Genomic DNA, 14,495 nt, shown 5'->3' with positions numbered 1-14,495 from the left:
GTAGGGAAAAAGAAAACCCAACAAATAATACTGGCAAGTAGGAAAAATTTTATGAAGTAAAATTTGACAATGTGCCCCTCTCTAATCCCCATCCCCAGTGCAATTAGACTGTATGCTATTCTTACAACAGAATTGCCTCAATTCATCTGGATAATTCTTGACGTCAAAGAGCTATGGTATTCTGAATACAACTGTTTATTTAATCACTTTTTCAAGTTAAATATGAGTAGAACTGGAAACAAAGGACCAAACATTTAGTTTAAGCTTGTGATCCAGCATAAGCCAATCTAACATGCTTGACTGGGAGGCTGTAGTGTGATTTCTATTTTATTTACTGTTTTTATTTTTAAAGTAATGAAAAATAAACCTATTTCACTAGTGCTGAAATAGTACTCTATGTATTACTGCTCTCTTTGTCTGTTTCCAACTACCAGCTATGATTTGGTCAGACCTGCGTTGGTGTGGAATTAATTCTTACTCCATTAGTAATAAACTGACAGACTTCCCCTGGAAGCCACTGAAAGGAAGCCTATCAACTCCAGTATGCTAGTACCACTACTGAAGGCTTTCCAACCACTAGCATAACCCTGAGTTTCCGTAGTGCCATCTCGTGGCAACATTAAAAAGGCACCACTCCCTGACACTAAAAAAACCCAACTCTACAGAAACACGCCTCCTTTGCAAAGAGGGCATTTTAATGTGTTCATGGGTGGAATTAAATGCTCTCACGTTCAGATTATACCATAACTGTATTCTGAAATCATATCTTCTGTTGCTATTACAGTGGTTTTTTGCAAGAAGTAAGGCACCAAAGATTGTAACTGCTGTATTGTATTTACGACTGCAATAAGCATGCAACTTGGACCTACTACACCTGTACCTCCAGCCTTTACAAAGTGCTGCTGTTCTGCTAGGTATTTCAAAGTTTAGGGCAAGCAGCATTAATATTTGATGATGTTGGAAAGTTCTGGGACGTGATAAAAAGGTACTTTTCTATTTGTACAAAAAGAACAATAGCAAAAATTTGAACTTTGAACAAGTCTTGAACCATGTGGCTCCCATGCTAGCAATCTTTCCATCCAGATGCAACAGACTTCTAGCTGAATCAGGTGAAAGATTCTTCCAGCTGAAATGAGGACTACTTGACAAGAATGTGTTATGTATAAGTTGTTCTGGGGAGGTGGGGGGGGTGTGTGTATACAATTCCTACCATACCTTTTTGCACTATAAGGGTGGAAGGACCTGGCAATGAATTGAAATAGTAGCCAGTGCTGAAAACATTAACCATGGAACTCCACAGTTACCATTAACCACAGAAAGCATGCATATTTAATTGTAAAATATATTGTGAAAAAAAAAAAAAAAAAAAAAAAAAAAAACAAACCTGAAGGCAAACTAATTCTGTGTCCATCTTTAAGTTTTAACCTGCTTCTTTTAAATTTGCCCTTCCTCTTCTTTACATTGGGTTTCTCTTGGTTTAACTGGAATATCATGATATTCAGCTCACGCTCCAATACATCAATCTCTCGTTCTGCTAACTGCTGCTCACGACGTTTAAGTAATTCTTCTTGAGATTTTTGCTGAAGAGCTGCTCTTGTCAACTCCTCTTCTCGTGATCGAAGCTCCTGGAGGTAAGATTCACAAAGTGAAACTAAGCAATTATGTGAAGGTTGTATTAAAGGAGATAGGAAATGCACAGTAGGTTTTATTTCCCAATTTATTTTCATGATGCACTATATACACATGAGCATGCAACCTCTTCTGACAACCCTCCATTCCACATAAACCAAGATTCTGTATCCGGACACACCAAGCATTACACAGATTTCCTTTCAACCATTTAACTTGAGTCACTTAGGGCAGTCAGTTAAGCACTGACAATGGGGACAATACATCCAATCAAAGATTATCACTTACAGTCTAGCAGATAGTGTGCTCCAAGCACCTCACATCAGATACTGTTCCATAGCATGAGGGCTGCTCTTAGACAGCTCCTATGCAGTAACATAAAGTAAATGACCTGATGAATACACAAATGAACGCCTTTCTCTTAAATTTTCCAACCTTTCTTGGTTTTCAGCCATGTATTAAGTAGCACTTTTCTATCTAGAAAAGCAATCAGTATTACACCAAATGAGGATTACTGTAATAGGATAAACCAAGTCATAAGACAGAAGACAGCTGTTTCTTAATTAAAATCTAGCAGGTATCTGTACCACATCAAACAATTACTAACCACTCAATTACACCACAAACTCTCCAACCTTCAATCCCATAGACTATAGTTGTTTTTCTCCCTTTATTCTTTTTTTATTTTGGAGAAGAAAAGCTTTAGTAAGGAAGCTAGTTAATTTTACAGGTAAATGAATCCTCAAAGCTGAATTGTTTTAAACCTACCACCTTAAAATTATCTTAATCTTCAGCTTCAAGATCTGTTAAAATATCTGAAGTTTATGTAGACCTCCCTCCATATAGTATGAGGCATATTATACATGAAATGTTGTAGGCAGTAGTGCTAACAAAAGAGACTACAAGAAAAGGAGAGGCTACAATGGGACCAATACTTTAAGTTTCTCGCTACAAGTGTCTTCCATTTTTACATATGATTGTGTAAATGCTACCTGGATAGAAATTGAAATTCAATTCAAACAGAAAACCAGCATTTGAAATTAAGCTATGCTAGAAGTTCTGCATAAAAGAACCTTATTCCTATTTAAATTAACTAATTTTGTCACTGTACAATCTTATAATTGTGGTGGTGATCAGGTTTTTTTGCTTGTTTGGGATATTGTTTGGGGTTTTTCTCAGAACAGACTGCTCATCAGTATCCAGCAATACTGTATGGCAGTACAATTCCTTATCACATACAGTGAAAGCAAAAAAACCAAACTTTCAGTTCTTTTTAACTCCCACTGTGTTTTGAATAAATTATTTCCTGAACTATAGTACTTAGGTTTTTTTCAAATGAGGGGAAAAACACCTCCCTGTTCTTGCCAAAAAGACTACAGACGTCAAGACAGGTTAGCACTGAAGCAAACTGGTTCAGTGAGAAGTATCTTACAAAGATACTTGTTGTTTCTTTACAAATATGGCACACACATACTGATTATTGTTTTCAAATATAATTAAAATGTCTGACAAATTTCATATTGTTTGCTAATTTTGAGTGAGCTTCTTTCAATGCAATATTTGGATTTTTCTTTTTTTCATTTTTAAATCTACTCTGCTTAACATACATAGTTTTGCAAAAAGCAATTCTGTCTCTTGGAAATTCAAAGGAACCTGTCTACACACCATTAAGTAAGGTTTTGGGGTTTTTCCTTGGTTTTTTTTTTTTTTGTTTGTTTGGGTAGGTTTGTTTGGTTTTCTTTTAAGGTATTTAATCATTTAATTTAGACATTGCTGCAAATTTTCATTTTCCTCCTCCTTCTCCCATCCATTCAAACTGGACAACCTAAACCAAGGATTGCAAGCAGAAGCTGCATGAATTTGGTATTAGAATTAAGGTACTTTAAAGTGCAAATAGAAAATATGTTTACTGCTGTATTACTGCAGTAATAAAGGAGACACTGTTGACCATCCATGCCTTGTTGTCCTCAAACCCAGGTTGCATAAAGCTTAGTAACTAGGCAAAACTTGAAGGCCCATACTGAAAAGGTAGGCAGTCTAGAAAAAGTAGTAGTGTTTCCTCACTGAGAGATTAAGTATTTACTCCAAATAAACTAATTAAAAACAGACTTAGTGCAATTAGTTATGCAATGTTTCTACACCACTCTACAATTAAAACACTCATTGTAAGGAAGCTAGGAAAGAATTCTATATTTTAGTTGCTCAAGAGCGTTTGTCAAAAGAAGATTGTGATCTTCTCTTGGAGTGGGTGTCACCATCACTCATTTACAGCAAGCCCTTAAGGAAATTCCTCCAGCTACAGAAGTTCCTCCTTTACAGGGCATGAGACTCCATGCAGCATTTTTCTGGCTTACTATTATTATATAAATACTTCACAGGCATTACTTTCTCCCTCGTACCTGACAGTAAAATTGATAATGAGCCAAATTAAATAAGCCTGCATATATGAAAACCTTGTCTAAGTCAAAATTACATGCTTGCATTCTCAAACAAGTTTACCTAATTAGGGCAGATGCCTTTGGAGATGCATTTACTTTGGCATATGAGAAGTAAATTTCATTCATCTTTTCCCCTCCCTAATTAAGCTTAACTCACTTTTTACACCAAAAATTTGACTCCTCTCCCAGAGCTTTGCACCACTTACTTAATCCTAAACTTCGTTTAGTCAGATTTTGATTCAACAAGAAATGGCATACTGGACTAATGCTTTCAGGAAAAAAAACCCAAGCCAAACCAAACACCCCAAAAAACCACCCGAATGGGAGTGCCTATTAAATTGCCCCCAGAGTAAAAAGGGGAAAACGGTTGGTTGAGCAGTTGCTGGAGGGGCAGAAAAGAAAGTTATACTCTATGGCAGGCTGTAGCAAGTAAATGTAGTGGCTCGTGATTCCACGGCAATTTAAAAGGAGAGTCTCTACTCTCTGTTACAGGGACTATAACCCATCTGGGAAAAAGATGTGACAGCTACAGAAGCACACAGCCCAGCTCCAGCAACTTGTATGCCCACTGCAGGCAGGGCAGAGACTACACAGACAATGCCCAGGTACGTGAATTTAAATGCAAGACGGAAAAGCAAAGGGTGCTAAAAAAGGCAGATCAAAGATATACAAGATTATTACGGATGATACTGCAGTCTTAGTGGTCATCAATACATTCTGATAACACATAAACTGATACTACAGATCTGTAATGTCATACCCATTACCAGCCAGTAGTCCACCAACAGCCATTTGTGACACTTGATGAAAAGTGAGGGACAAAGGCTTCTTACTGACAGTGACTTGCAAGATAAGAGTTTATTACTTGCTTTTATCAAACTTAAGTGACTACATCTTTTATAAAGATTTCTTCCCAAGTCACTGTATATCAATTCTCTTCTTCCTCCTCTATTACCACTTCATGAGATATAACAACATGTACTGGGTAATAATTATACTGCAAGGAAGACCTGCAAAGAAGGAATCTGTTTCTACTAGAAGCATTTTTAACACAGACTCAAGAGGGCACCTGGTCTACTCCAACTGATTATCAACTTGTCTAAATTCAAATATAAACTTCAGGGTGATTGAAAACCAGCTGAACTAACTAAAAGAGAAGGCAAAGAGAATTAACAGTGAGCACTCATTTAGCACAAGCATACCATGATATGATATCATGGAAAGAAGATCAGAAACGGGGACCAGCAGGTCAACAGAGGTGATCCTGCCCCTCTACTCTGCTCTTGTGAGACCTCACTTGGAGTATTGTGTCCAGTTCTGGTGTCCTCAACATAAAAAGGGCATGGAGCTGCTGGAGCAAGTCCAGAGGAGGGCCACGAGGATGATAAGAGGACTGGAGCACCTCTGGTATGAAGACAGGCTGAGGAAGTTGGGACTGTTCAGCCTGGAAAAGAGAAGGCTGCGTGGAGACCTCACAGAAGCCTTCCAATATCTGAAGGGGGCCTACAAGGATGCTGGGGAGGGACTCTTCATTAGGGACTCTAGTGGTAGGACAAGGGGTAATGGCTTTAAACTTAAACAGGGGAACTTTAGATTAGATATAAGGAAGAAGTTCTTCACAGTGAGGGTGGTGAGGCACTGGAATAGGTTGCCCAAGGAAGTTGTGAATGCTCCAACCCTGGAGGTGTTCAAGGCCAGGCTGGACAGAGCCTCGGGCGACATAGTTTAGTGTGTGGTGTCCCTGCTCATGGCAGGGGGGTTGGAACTAGATGATCTTAAGGTCCTTTCCAATCCTAACTAATCTATGATTCTATGATCTGCATCATGAACAAGAGAAACTGGATTTGCCAATTCATGAGTGCAAGTTTGACCTAATCAATCTTATTAATATCTGGCAAGAATATTTCCAAAAGCGAAACACTGAAATAGATGAATATTATCAGTCTGTTCAGGATGAACAGAGCTAAAAACACTATTCCATTTTTTGTAAAGAAACCACGTGATACAGTCATATAACAGGATGAAAAGCTTTTCATTCCCACAGCCGAGGAGAATGTTCAGCAGCAGCTGAAAATCTGCAGTGGTTAGAAAGACTAGCTAAAGGGTAAATAAACATTGGTTTGTTAGCTGTTGTATTCAAATATCAAGGAAAAAAAAAACAAAACAAACCCAAGACATTTTAAAAAGAGCCTATGTGTCACATTTACAGACCTACAACCTGTTTTATTTTGGGAGACTGGTCTGGGTATGTTTCTTTTTCAACTGCCTGTACTTCTCGAATGAGCCATTCAGATGATAACACACACTTACTACAGTAACATTACATTTTCCTGTCAAACTTAACATTTCACTTCAAGAGAAACACCTCTAGCTATAGTTTCAGCAGACAGTACTGTTTATTCTTTTTGTTAAAGAAGGAGGAAAAGCAAATTGTCTGGAATTTGAGAAAAACAGTATTCAAATGTTTTTTCTAACGTAAGTTTGCTGTGGGACAGTTAGAGTTATCTTAAAATACTGTCCAGAAATGCATTAATGGAATTTAATAGTACATCCAACAAAAGTAGGCAACTTAAGCTAATAATGTTTTAATGAGAGTAAATCCTCTCTTCCAAGTAGTTTATCCTCTCAAGTGCATCTCCACTCTTAAAACAGGTTTCTTGTATTATATTGGTAAGCCACAGTTCAAAAGCTCAAAATACCTGTATCACATAAATGCACATACACACATACCCTTCCTTCCCTGCCATGTAATTAGAAAAAATAAACTTACTTTTTCCTTAGTCCTCAATTCATTGAATATCTGCTGAATTTCCAATTTCCAGTCATCTTGCATAGAATGGAAAGACTCTTGAGGCATTTCAGTCATAACTGCCCCTTCAATGGCAGTAAGCTGTTCAAGAATTAAGGCAAACGATGGTCGGATATGAGGGTCCTGCTCCCAGCATTCTAGAATTTATCAAAATCCCATCAGTTTCTAAGAATACATATTACCTTTTGAAGAATTACATGAATTTCAAGTTACTTGCTACTGTACTCACAGTTCTAATGTGTTCCATTTACTTGCAAGGCTTCCCTAATTCCATTTTCTGTTTACAGAAGTGACATCTACCTATCTGTACTCACAGGACTGTTTTTGTATTAATAGTCATTTTTTTTCATCTCTATCTTTAGGAGCTGAAATAGCAAAACTAACAGTACTGCATAGAAGGGACACATATAAAAGGTAAAGAAATTCACTAAACACAAGGAAAGGCCCATTAGCATACAAAGTTTATTTCTCTTTAAAGTATTTCCAAAACATTTTTGTTAGGAAGAAATAATGCAGAGAAAAAAAAAATGGCATTTGCAGTTCTTCCCCCTGGGATTTTAATCTTGCTCACGTATTGATCTGTAGCATATCCTGTAACTTATGAAAATTAATGCAATTTGAGTGTAAAAGGAAAACCAGAGTAAAAAAAAAAAAAAAAAAAAATGTACTTTGTCACTACTGAAGAACTTAAGCAATACACAGTAATACCATATGACTTCCTCAGAAACACATTCAACTGTCCCTAACACCAGATTGCTGTGTAAAGAAAACCAAAATACTTTGTACACAGCGCATTATCAAATGAGGTGTTTATTTTACAACCCCATGACTATTACAGACCAATATATACCCCCAAACCACAACTATTTAAACAGATAGGAAGAAACAACATAGATACCTTTCATTAGTTTTGCAAACGGTTCAGGGCAGGTGGATGGAATGGGCAAAGTAAGCTTATTGACAGCAACTCCGTAAGCCACAGCAAGGCCATCAATGCCACGGTAAGGAACTTCTCCTGTAAGCAGTTCCCACAGCAACACTCCATAACTACAAAAGGTAATTTTTTTAACAGTTATTTTCTGAGTATTGACACATTGTTTGCTCAAGAACAAACACGTATCTGTCCAACCATGTACTGAAATTCATGAGGATTTCCTATATCAAAGGTGAATGCCTTTAAGAGACACCTCTACTTTAGTCATCTTGCTCCTTTCCACTAATAGCGGTTAACAAAATTGGATGTGACTTTAACTCTGGCTTGCACTCTTATTCAAAATGTAGCCTGAAGTCACTTCTATAGAAATGCCAGTACCATGTACATCTCACAATCAGAAGTCTGAATGACAGGAAAACAAGCAACCTTCTCCCCACCAAAAAACATCAAAACAAAAAAGAAAACCTCAGCACAGTATTCAGGCCATTTCCCTTTCCAAACATTTCACAACAATTTATCTGAAATGATTATTCACGCAAAATTAATTCCTCCATAGTAGGGAAAAAAAACCCAAACAAAACAACATTGTCTCCAGTGAAAGGTGGTGGCATGAAGAGAACTTTTCTCAGCATCAGGTACAGAAATCATGGATTATAGGAATTCCTACTACAGCAACATTAATCATAAAAATTTATGCTATGCTCTCCACTCCAGAAGAGCTGGGTGTTGCTTTTACCTTCTTTGGATTTGTATGCTCAATGCTTGTCTTGCTGAAATGACCCAAGCCCCTACAAGAGGGCTGAGACAGTATGCTCACTACTGTTGCTCTAGAGCTCCTATTCTACCACCATTGAAATGGTGCCATGGTTTAAACCACAGTTTTCACAGTAGTTTTTGTGGAAGGAGGAATTACTCCTTTTAGAACATAAGCGTAAAGTAGACTTTACAACTGGGTTGTTTCCTCCCTCCCACCCAGCCTCCTCTTCCTTCCTGGGAACCACTATCTGAAGAACAAGTATACAAAGGACAACCTATTGCTGCTTTTGAACAGTAAAGTGAGCAGGCAAAGGGAATACAAAGCATTGCTGTTGCCCTTTCTCTCCAGGTGTATGAAGAAACCACGTCCGAGTTTTGCAGGACTGGACTGAACTCTCCTACATGAGGAGAAATGCATACAGCACTGGGAAGGTAAGGGCTACGTACCCCTTAGTACTAGAAATACCACCTCCACTACAGCACATGTGATGGGCAGAAGAACACACACTAGTTAAGCTTTTCTATCACATTCTCCTTACTGCGAAAAAGTTGTTCAGCATTGCACAAGACCTTACAACATCACTTTAATAAATAAAACAGCAAACTATGCAGTATCAGCACAAATATCAGCAGTTTTGTTTATCTACGTTCTGTTTATCCACCAAATTTTGCCTATTGTAAAGCCTTAGGAAACTGATGAATTTATAACAGTAACAGTTAATCAGCAGCTGAGGAATACAGTCTATTCCTCCCAAAACAGAGTAATTAAAAAAAAAAAAGTCTTAAACTTCTTAGTAATTTCCTCCCAGTTTTTTCCAGTCTAATCTCTGCACTTGGTTGTATACATGAAGAAGGATAAAAGAATGAATTCCAATTTTGTTTTAAATCAGTCGTATTTCTGACAGTAATGAGTACAATACTTCCTGAGGTACATACGCATTTTATGCATAATGAAGGATTTCTTCTGAACTACATCGCATCTGTAACCTTGAAGAAAGCGCAAAAATAATGCCATGCTCTCTCAGCAAGCATAGACTGTTCTTAATTCAAGGAATTCCCTTGTTCAGACTATTATATGCATATTTTAGCATGAACTCTGAAGCAGAACAGTAAGTTTAACTAAAAAGAAACCACCGTTTATAAAAGTTGTGACACTCTATTAGCTTTAGTTATATTTACAATTCAGACCTTTAACTCTAAATAATTCTCAAGAGTGACAAGAAGATGGTTGTAAAATTTTAAACAGACCAATCCGGCAACAGCCTGAAAGCATCTCTTTTAATGAAAGCAGTCTTGATACCAAATACCAAGAGCCAGGCGCTGCAGGGGGGGAAACTGTGGGGAGGAACCCTAAAGACATTCTAGTCCTGCCACGCTGGAGTTTTTGGGAGGTACTAATCTATCATTATCTCGAACAACAACAACTTATTAACTACAGATGTAGGTACTTTGTGTATTAAATTTCACCAGCCCACATACAGTTGTCCTATGTACAAAGCCAGAGCTTCTAAGAAATAGCTTTTTTAAAGAGCAAAAGCCATGTCCTTTTCCATCTTTAGCAAAAGGCCAAAAATACAGGCATAATATGCTTGAATTTATAATTTTTAAACCACAAAACCTAAAAGGACATATCTTTGAAAGTATATTAAGTATTTTCATCATTAAAAATTATTCTCCGCCTTTACTGTATCTCATTCCAGCAATAAGTTGCTGGTTTTACATATTTTAAAAGCTGATAAAAATGAAGGTAATTAAAGTTCTCAAAGTTCATTTAATTTTACAATCTACCTTCTAAAGCAAAGGTTACTAATTATTGCCAAATGAATCACTTCAAAATCATACGAATGTGCCAGGCAAAAGCAGCTGCTAATTCTGCTGTGCAGGAAGTGCTTCCTTGCTCTGCCAAGGGCTTGTACAATGAAGGCATATGTTACTGTAAAGACCACTACTGATGTACACCATCAGCACTTGGAAATCTGTGGGCATATTTGCACTTTCAGGCTCCATACACAAAACCAAGACTGATGTACCACTAGGAAATGCGTGATAACTGATGGAAAGGTAGGCCTGAAAGAGTGAAATTCTTGTTTGGGAATTTGGAAGCATATGTGAAAGAGTAATAAATGCAGTCGTCGTAACTCTGGTTTAGGAAGCAAAAGGATACACATGCAGGGCCTGGAAAACACCAGCTCTGCTATCTAGGACGACACCTGAGAACATGCAGCCTGGAAGGCTCTGCATGACAATACTCCCACAACATCTCCAAGCACTGGCTGATTCTGGAAGACTATCTGCAACTGTGAATGTACTTCAGCAGCCTCAAATGCCTCCCCCCAATCAGAGGTCTGAAGATTTCTTTTGGGGACTCAGCACTCAGAATGTGTAACTGAAGTTCAGGAATTTCCTGAAATATACTGTGTTCTTATCTTAGAGACCCCATACATAAAATTTGTAACCTGTATGCTTTTTAAAACAAAAACTCCTATAACAAGGGTGTTCCTTATTTGCGTTTCTTTTGAAGAAAGAGTAAAGATAAGCAACAGAATAGATCAAGGTGCAGTAAGCAGAAAAACTTTAGAAGCCAAGAAGGTCTAAACTATACTGTACAACATAGCCTTTCTACTTAAAAACCTCTCCTGTTAGACGTCCATCATTAAGCTAAATACTTACATTTTTACAAGAGAGGCGTGCAGGAGAGAAGGCGAAGAAGAGAAATACTGTAGGTTCCAAAAATGTAAACTAATGTTGCAGCAGAATATAAAATAATTGCACCAAAGCATACCCCCTCAGATACCTAAAATCACAGCAACAAGACTGGACAGGACCTGTAATTAAGCATGGAATACAGCTGATTAGGGAAACGCCTACACCCAACCTCCACCCCGCAAAAGAAAAAAAAAAAAAGAAAAGAAAAGAAAATTAAAGAAAAAAAGAAAGAATGGGAAAAAAGAATGAAGCCAAAGATGTTTCTCAACTGGGCATCAACTCAAACTGATGAAACAGAAACAAAATGCTGAAAATTGGTTCCATACACAAGACAAATGGGTGTCACAAAACAGTAGTGCAGATATAGAATCATCCTGAGAATACCAAAAGTGTTACTTCATGCTGTAGAAGATCAGGCATCTAAGCAAAATAGGATCCTATTTAAGCATTATACACCACAGAACATGCAGAAGAAAGCATGAGAGAACAATTCAAGTACTCCCCTCCTTCCCCAAATAGCTCTCCTGGATCCTTCAGAGGTAAGACATTCCAAAAAGAAAGGAAATGTAGACTTTTCAGGGTGAGGCACAGCAGCTTTTAGAGCCTATTGTGCAATCACTGCTTTACTCCACTCACAAAACAGAACTAAATTAAACCTAAAGTTTAAATTACCTTTGACAATACCTGTCCGACACTACACCACTTAAAAATAGCATTGGTTTTGAAAGCCATTACTTATGTGATCCACTATAACGTCTTTAATGAGAAATTCACAAATTTAATATAGGGAGTTTCCCAAGTTTAAAATTAGAGAGCAAGTTAAAATCATTCTGTGATCAATACATTCTCCTCACTCCAGCTTCTGGAATTGAAACCTCTATAAATGTAAAAGCTTAGATCTGATGTTCACTTTTACACATGATCACATTTTAGATTCCTAAAACCAGAACTAATTTAACATTCGGCAAAGTTCTGGTTTGCAGCTCATTTTTATTTATCAGACATATAAGGTAACAAGTGGCTGGTCCCATTTCTTTATGCAGAATGAGACTTACCAGACATCTGATGTAAAATAAACATACCAATATGAGACGAATCATGTATTAATGTATTAAGAGCATAAGGCTGTTTTTATTAAGAATCGAATAAAATACTTAGGTATCTTAATCAATAGATATTTTAAGGCCTTCTCTAATGAGATCTTGCTTTCTTTAAACAAAACAAAAAAGTTTTCTGTTATTTTCCCTCTCCCCCAATTTGTAAGTCATGAACGACTAAAGAGATCAAATAAAGTAAATGCTGAGAAATTAGTATGTTTCTTGAACAGCTACATTTGCTATATGTTGAGACAATAACCTAGGAAACCACACACACACACACAAAAATCATTCAAAAACATCAACGCAGTTCTAGTGAACACGGTCTTCAGCAGACAAACTTCTCACCTCCAAATATCACTTCCTTTAGAAAACATGGAGGACTTGATAACTTCTGGAGCCATCCATGCGTAAGTCCCTGCTGCACTCATTTTGGTTGTTCTGTGCCACTCTCTAGCCAGACCAAAGTCTGTAATCTTCAGAGTTTTATTACAGATGTCATCATGTTCCATCTTCTCTAGCAACAAAACTGCAAAAGATTGAGTTCGTAAATTAATGGAATGGGAATCAAATAAAAATATCCAGTCCTGTTATTAATTTCACAAACAACTTGTACTGCACAGGTAATTGTATACTTTAAACGTTTATAAAAAAAGCAATAATACTTTCACAACATGAAAAAGGGTTTTGACAATTCTAAGCTATGAAAGTGAGAAATACCTACAGTGGCATGAGTTCGTTACGCAACCACATGAGTAGATATTAAACTAACACAAGAAATTCACTGTAAAGAGATGTAAAGTAAAGCACGTGAGTTCAAGAAAGTCCAACACCCTAACATATACCACAGATGACGACAGGAGGTGAAAAAGCTATTAACTCTGGAATGAGATTCTGAAGTAATGAAAATAGCAATAGTAAACCAAAACTGAATGTTAAGAATTCTTGTAAGAGACCTGGAAAACAAAGCAGGATGCATTGTGTCACTTTATAAATTCCATCCTTAAAACTGTACCCATTCCTGGCTCCTACACATCTCAAAAAGTGTATAACCAAAAGAGGCATGGAGAAGGACCCAACCAGGGTGCTCAAAACAGTACATCCGCAGCTGAAAGGAATGGTTAATAGGCAAGGAGTCTTCTCCCAGGAAAGGAAACATCTGAGAACAGAATCTATAACACCACCTATGGAACCAAGAAAGCTGTAGGTAGTAATTGTTTATGGTTTCTCAGCACAAGAAATGGACATCATTGAGCAAAATTAGCAGATAAGAATCAAACACGTGGCAGTTGTTCACACAACACACAGGTAGGTGAACTTTGGAATTCTTGGCAGAGTATGTGAATACTATTATTTTAAATAGATTTAAACAGCATCTATACAAATTCACAGAAGACAACTCTGTAAAGAACATTTACATTTTAAAAAAAAAAAAAACAAGAAAACAAAACAACCAACACTAAAAATGGATTTAAGTTCAAGAACTCCCTGGACCACAAATCTCTACAAGTTGAGAGACTATATACCAGTGGAGTTAGCTTGCCTTTGAAGTCCCCCACTGGCAACAGGACACTGGACTTGGATAAAATCCATGTTACACGACATCCACTGTACTTTTTAAAGAGTAAGTTACCCTTTTTTTCTGTTGCAGCCTACAGTATGCATTCAGCAACTGACTTGTTCATAACAACCGTATTGGCAGAGTTTTAACACTATTTTGTGAAGGTGTATTACAAGAAAAGAGAACTGGGTTATTGTGTTAGAGCTGACAAGGAGAGAGACAACAGAGGCAAAAAAAACATCATTAACATCACATCATAATTTTAATTCAATATTCAGTTCATCCATCATGTCTATGGTAGTAACTGTTAGCTTGAACTGTTAAAATGATCTCCTGGAACAAAGATCAAAGGTCAAATGACAAATAAGAAGAATCATAAATGCATGTGTTTTCCAACTACATGTACTGCAAAACACAGCACAGGGAACTCATTAATCAAAAAGAGGATGAAGAATTACCCTCCCTCACTGAGGCAAAACTGATCACCTTGCATATGAAATCGCAAAAAAATGCATTTTTACTGGTACAGATTAATTACACTCTAACAAATATTTCAAAAATGACA

General features: G+C 37.2%; 1 protein-coding gene across 1 annotated transcript in view; it reads right to left on the bottom strand.

Moving 5' to 3' along the window:
• The window catches only part of LOC104411811 (mitogen-activated protein kinase kinase kinase MLK4), a 21,962-nt gene extending 9,070 nt beyond the window's left edge, over positions 1-12,892 (bottom strand). The window contains exons 1-4 of the mRNA XM_010022333.1: positions 12,718-12,892; positions 7,775-7,923; positions 6,838-7,013; positions 1,385-1,625 (exon numbers count right to left, since the gene is read on the bottom strand). Of these exons, the coding sequence (XP_010020635.1) occupies positions 1,385-1,625; positions 6,838-7,013; positions 7,775-7,923; positions 12,718-12,881 (730 nt within the window). The 5' untranslated portion in view covers positions 12,882-12,892. The remainder of the gene's footprint in view (positions 1-1,384; positions 1,626-6,837; positions 7,014-7,774; positions 7,924-12,717) is intronic.
• Positions 12,893-14,495: the final 1,603 nt, after the last annotated feature.

This window comes from Nestor notabilis, unplaced genomic scaffold, assembly GCF_000696875.1.
Source record: "Nestor notabilis isolate BGI_N333 unplaced genomic scaffold, ASM69687v1 scaffold14369, whole genome shotgun sequence".
In the NCBI taxonomy this organism is placed as follows: Eukaryota; Metazoa; Chordata; class Aves; order Psittaciformes; family Psittacidae; genus Nestor; species Nestor notabilis.
This window is presented reverse-complemented; position numbering and strand designations above follow the sequence as displayed.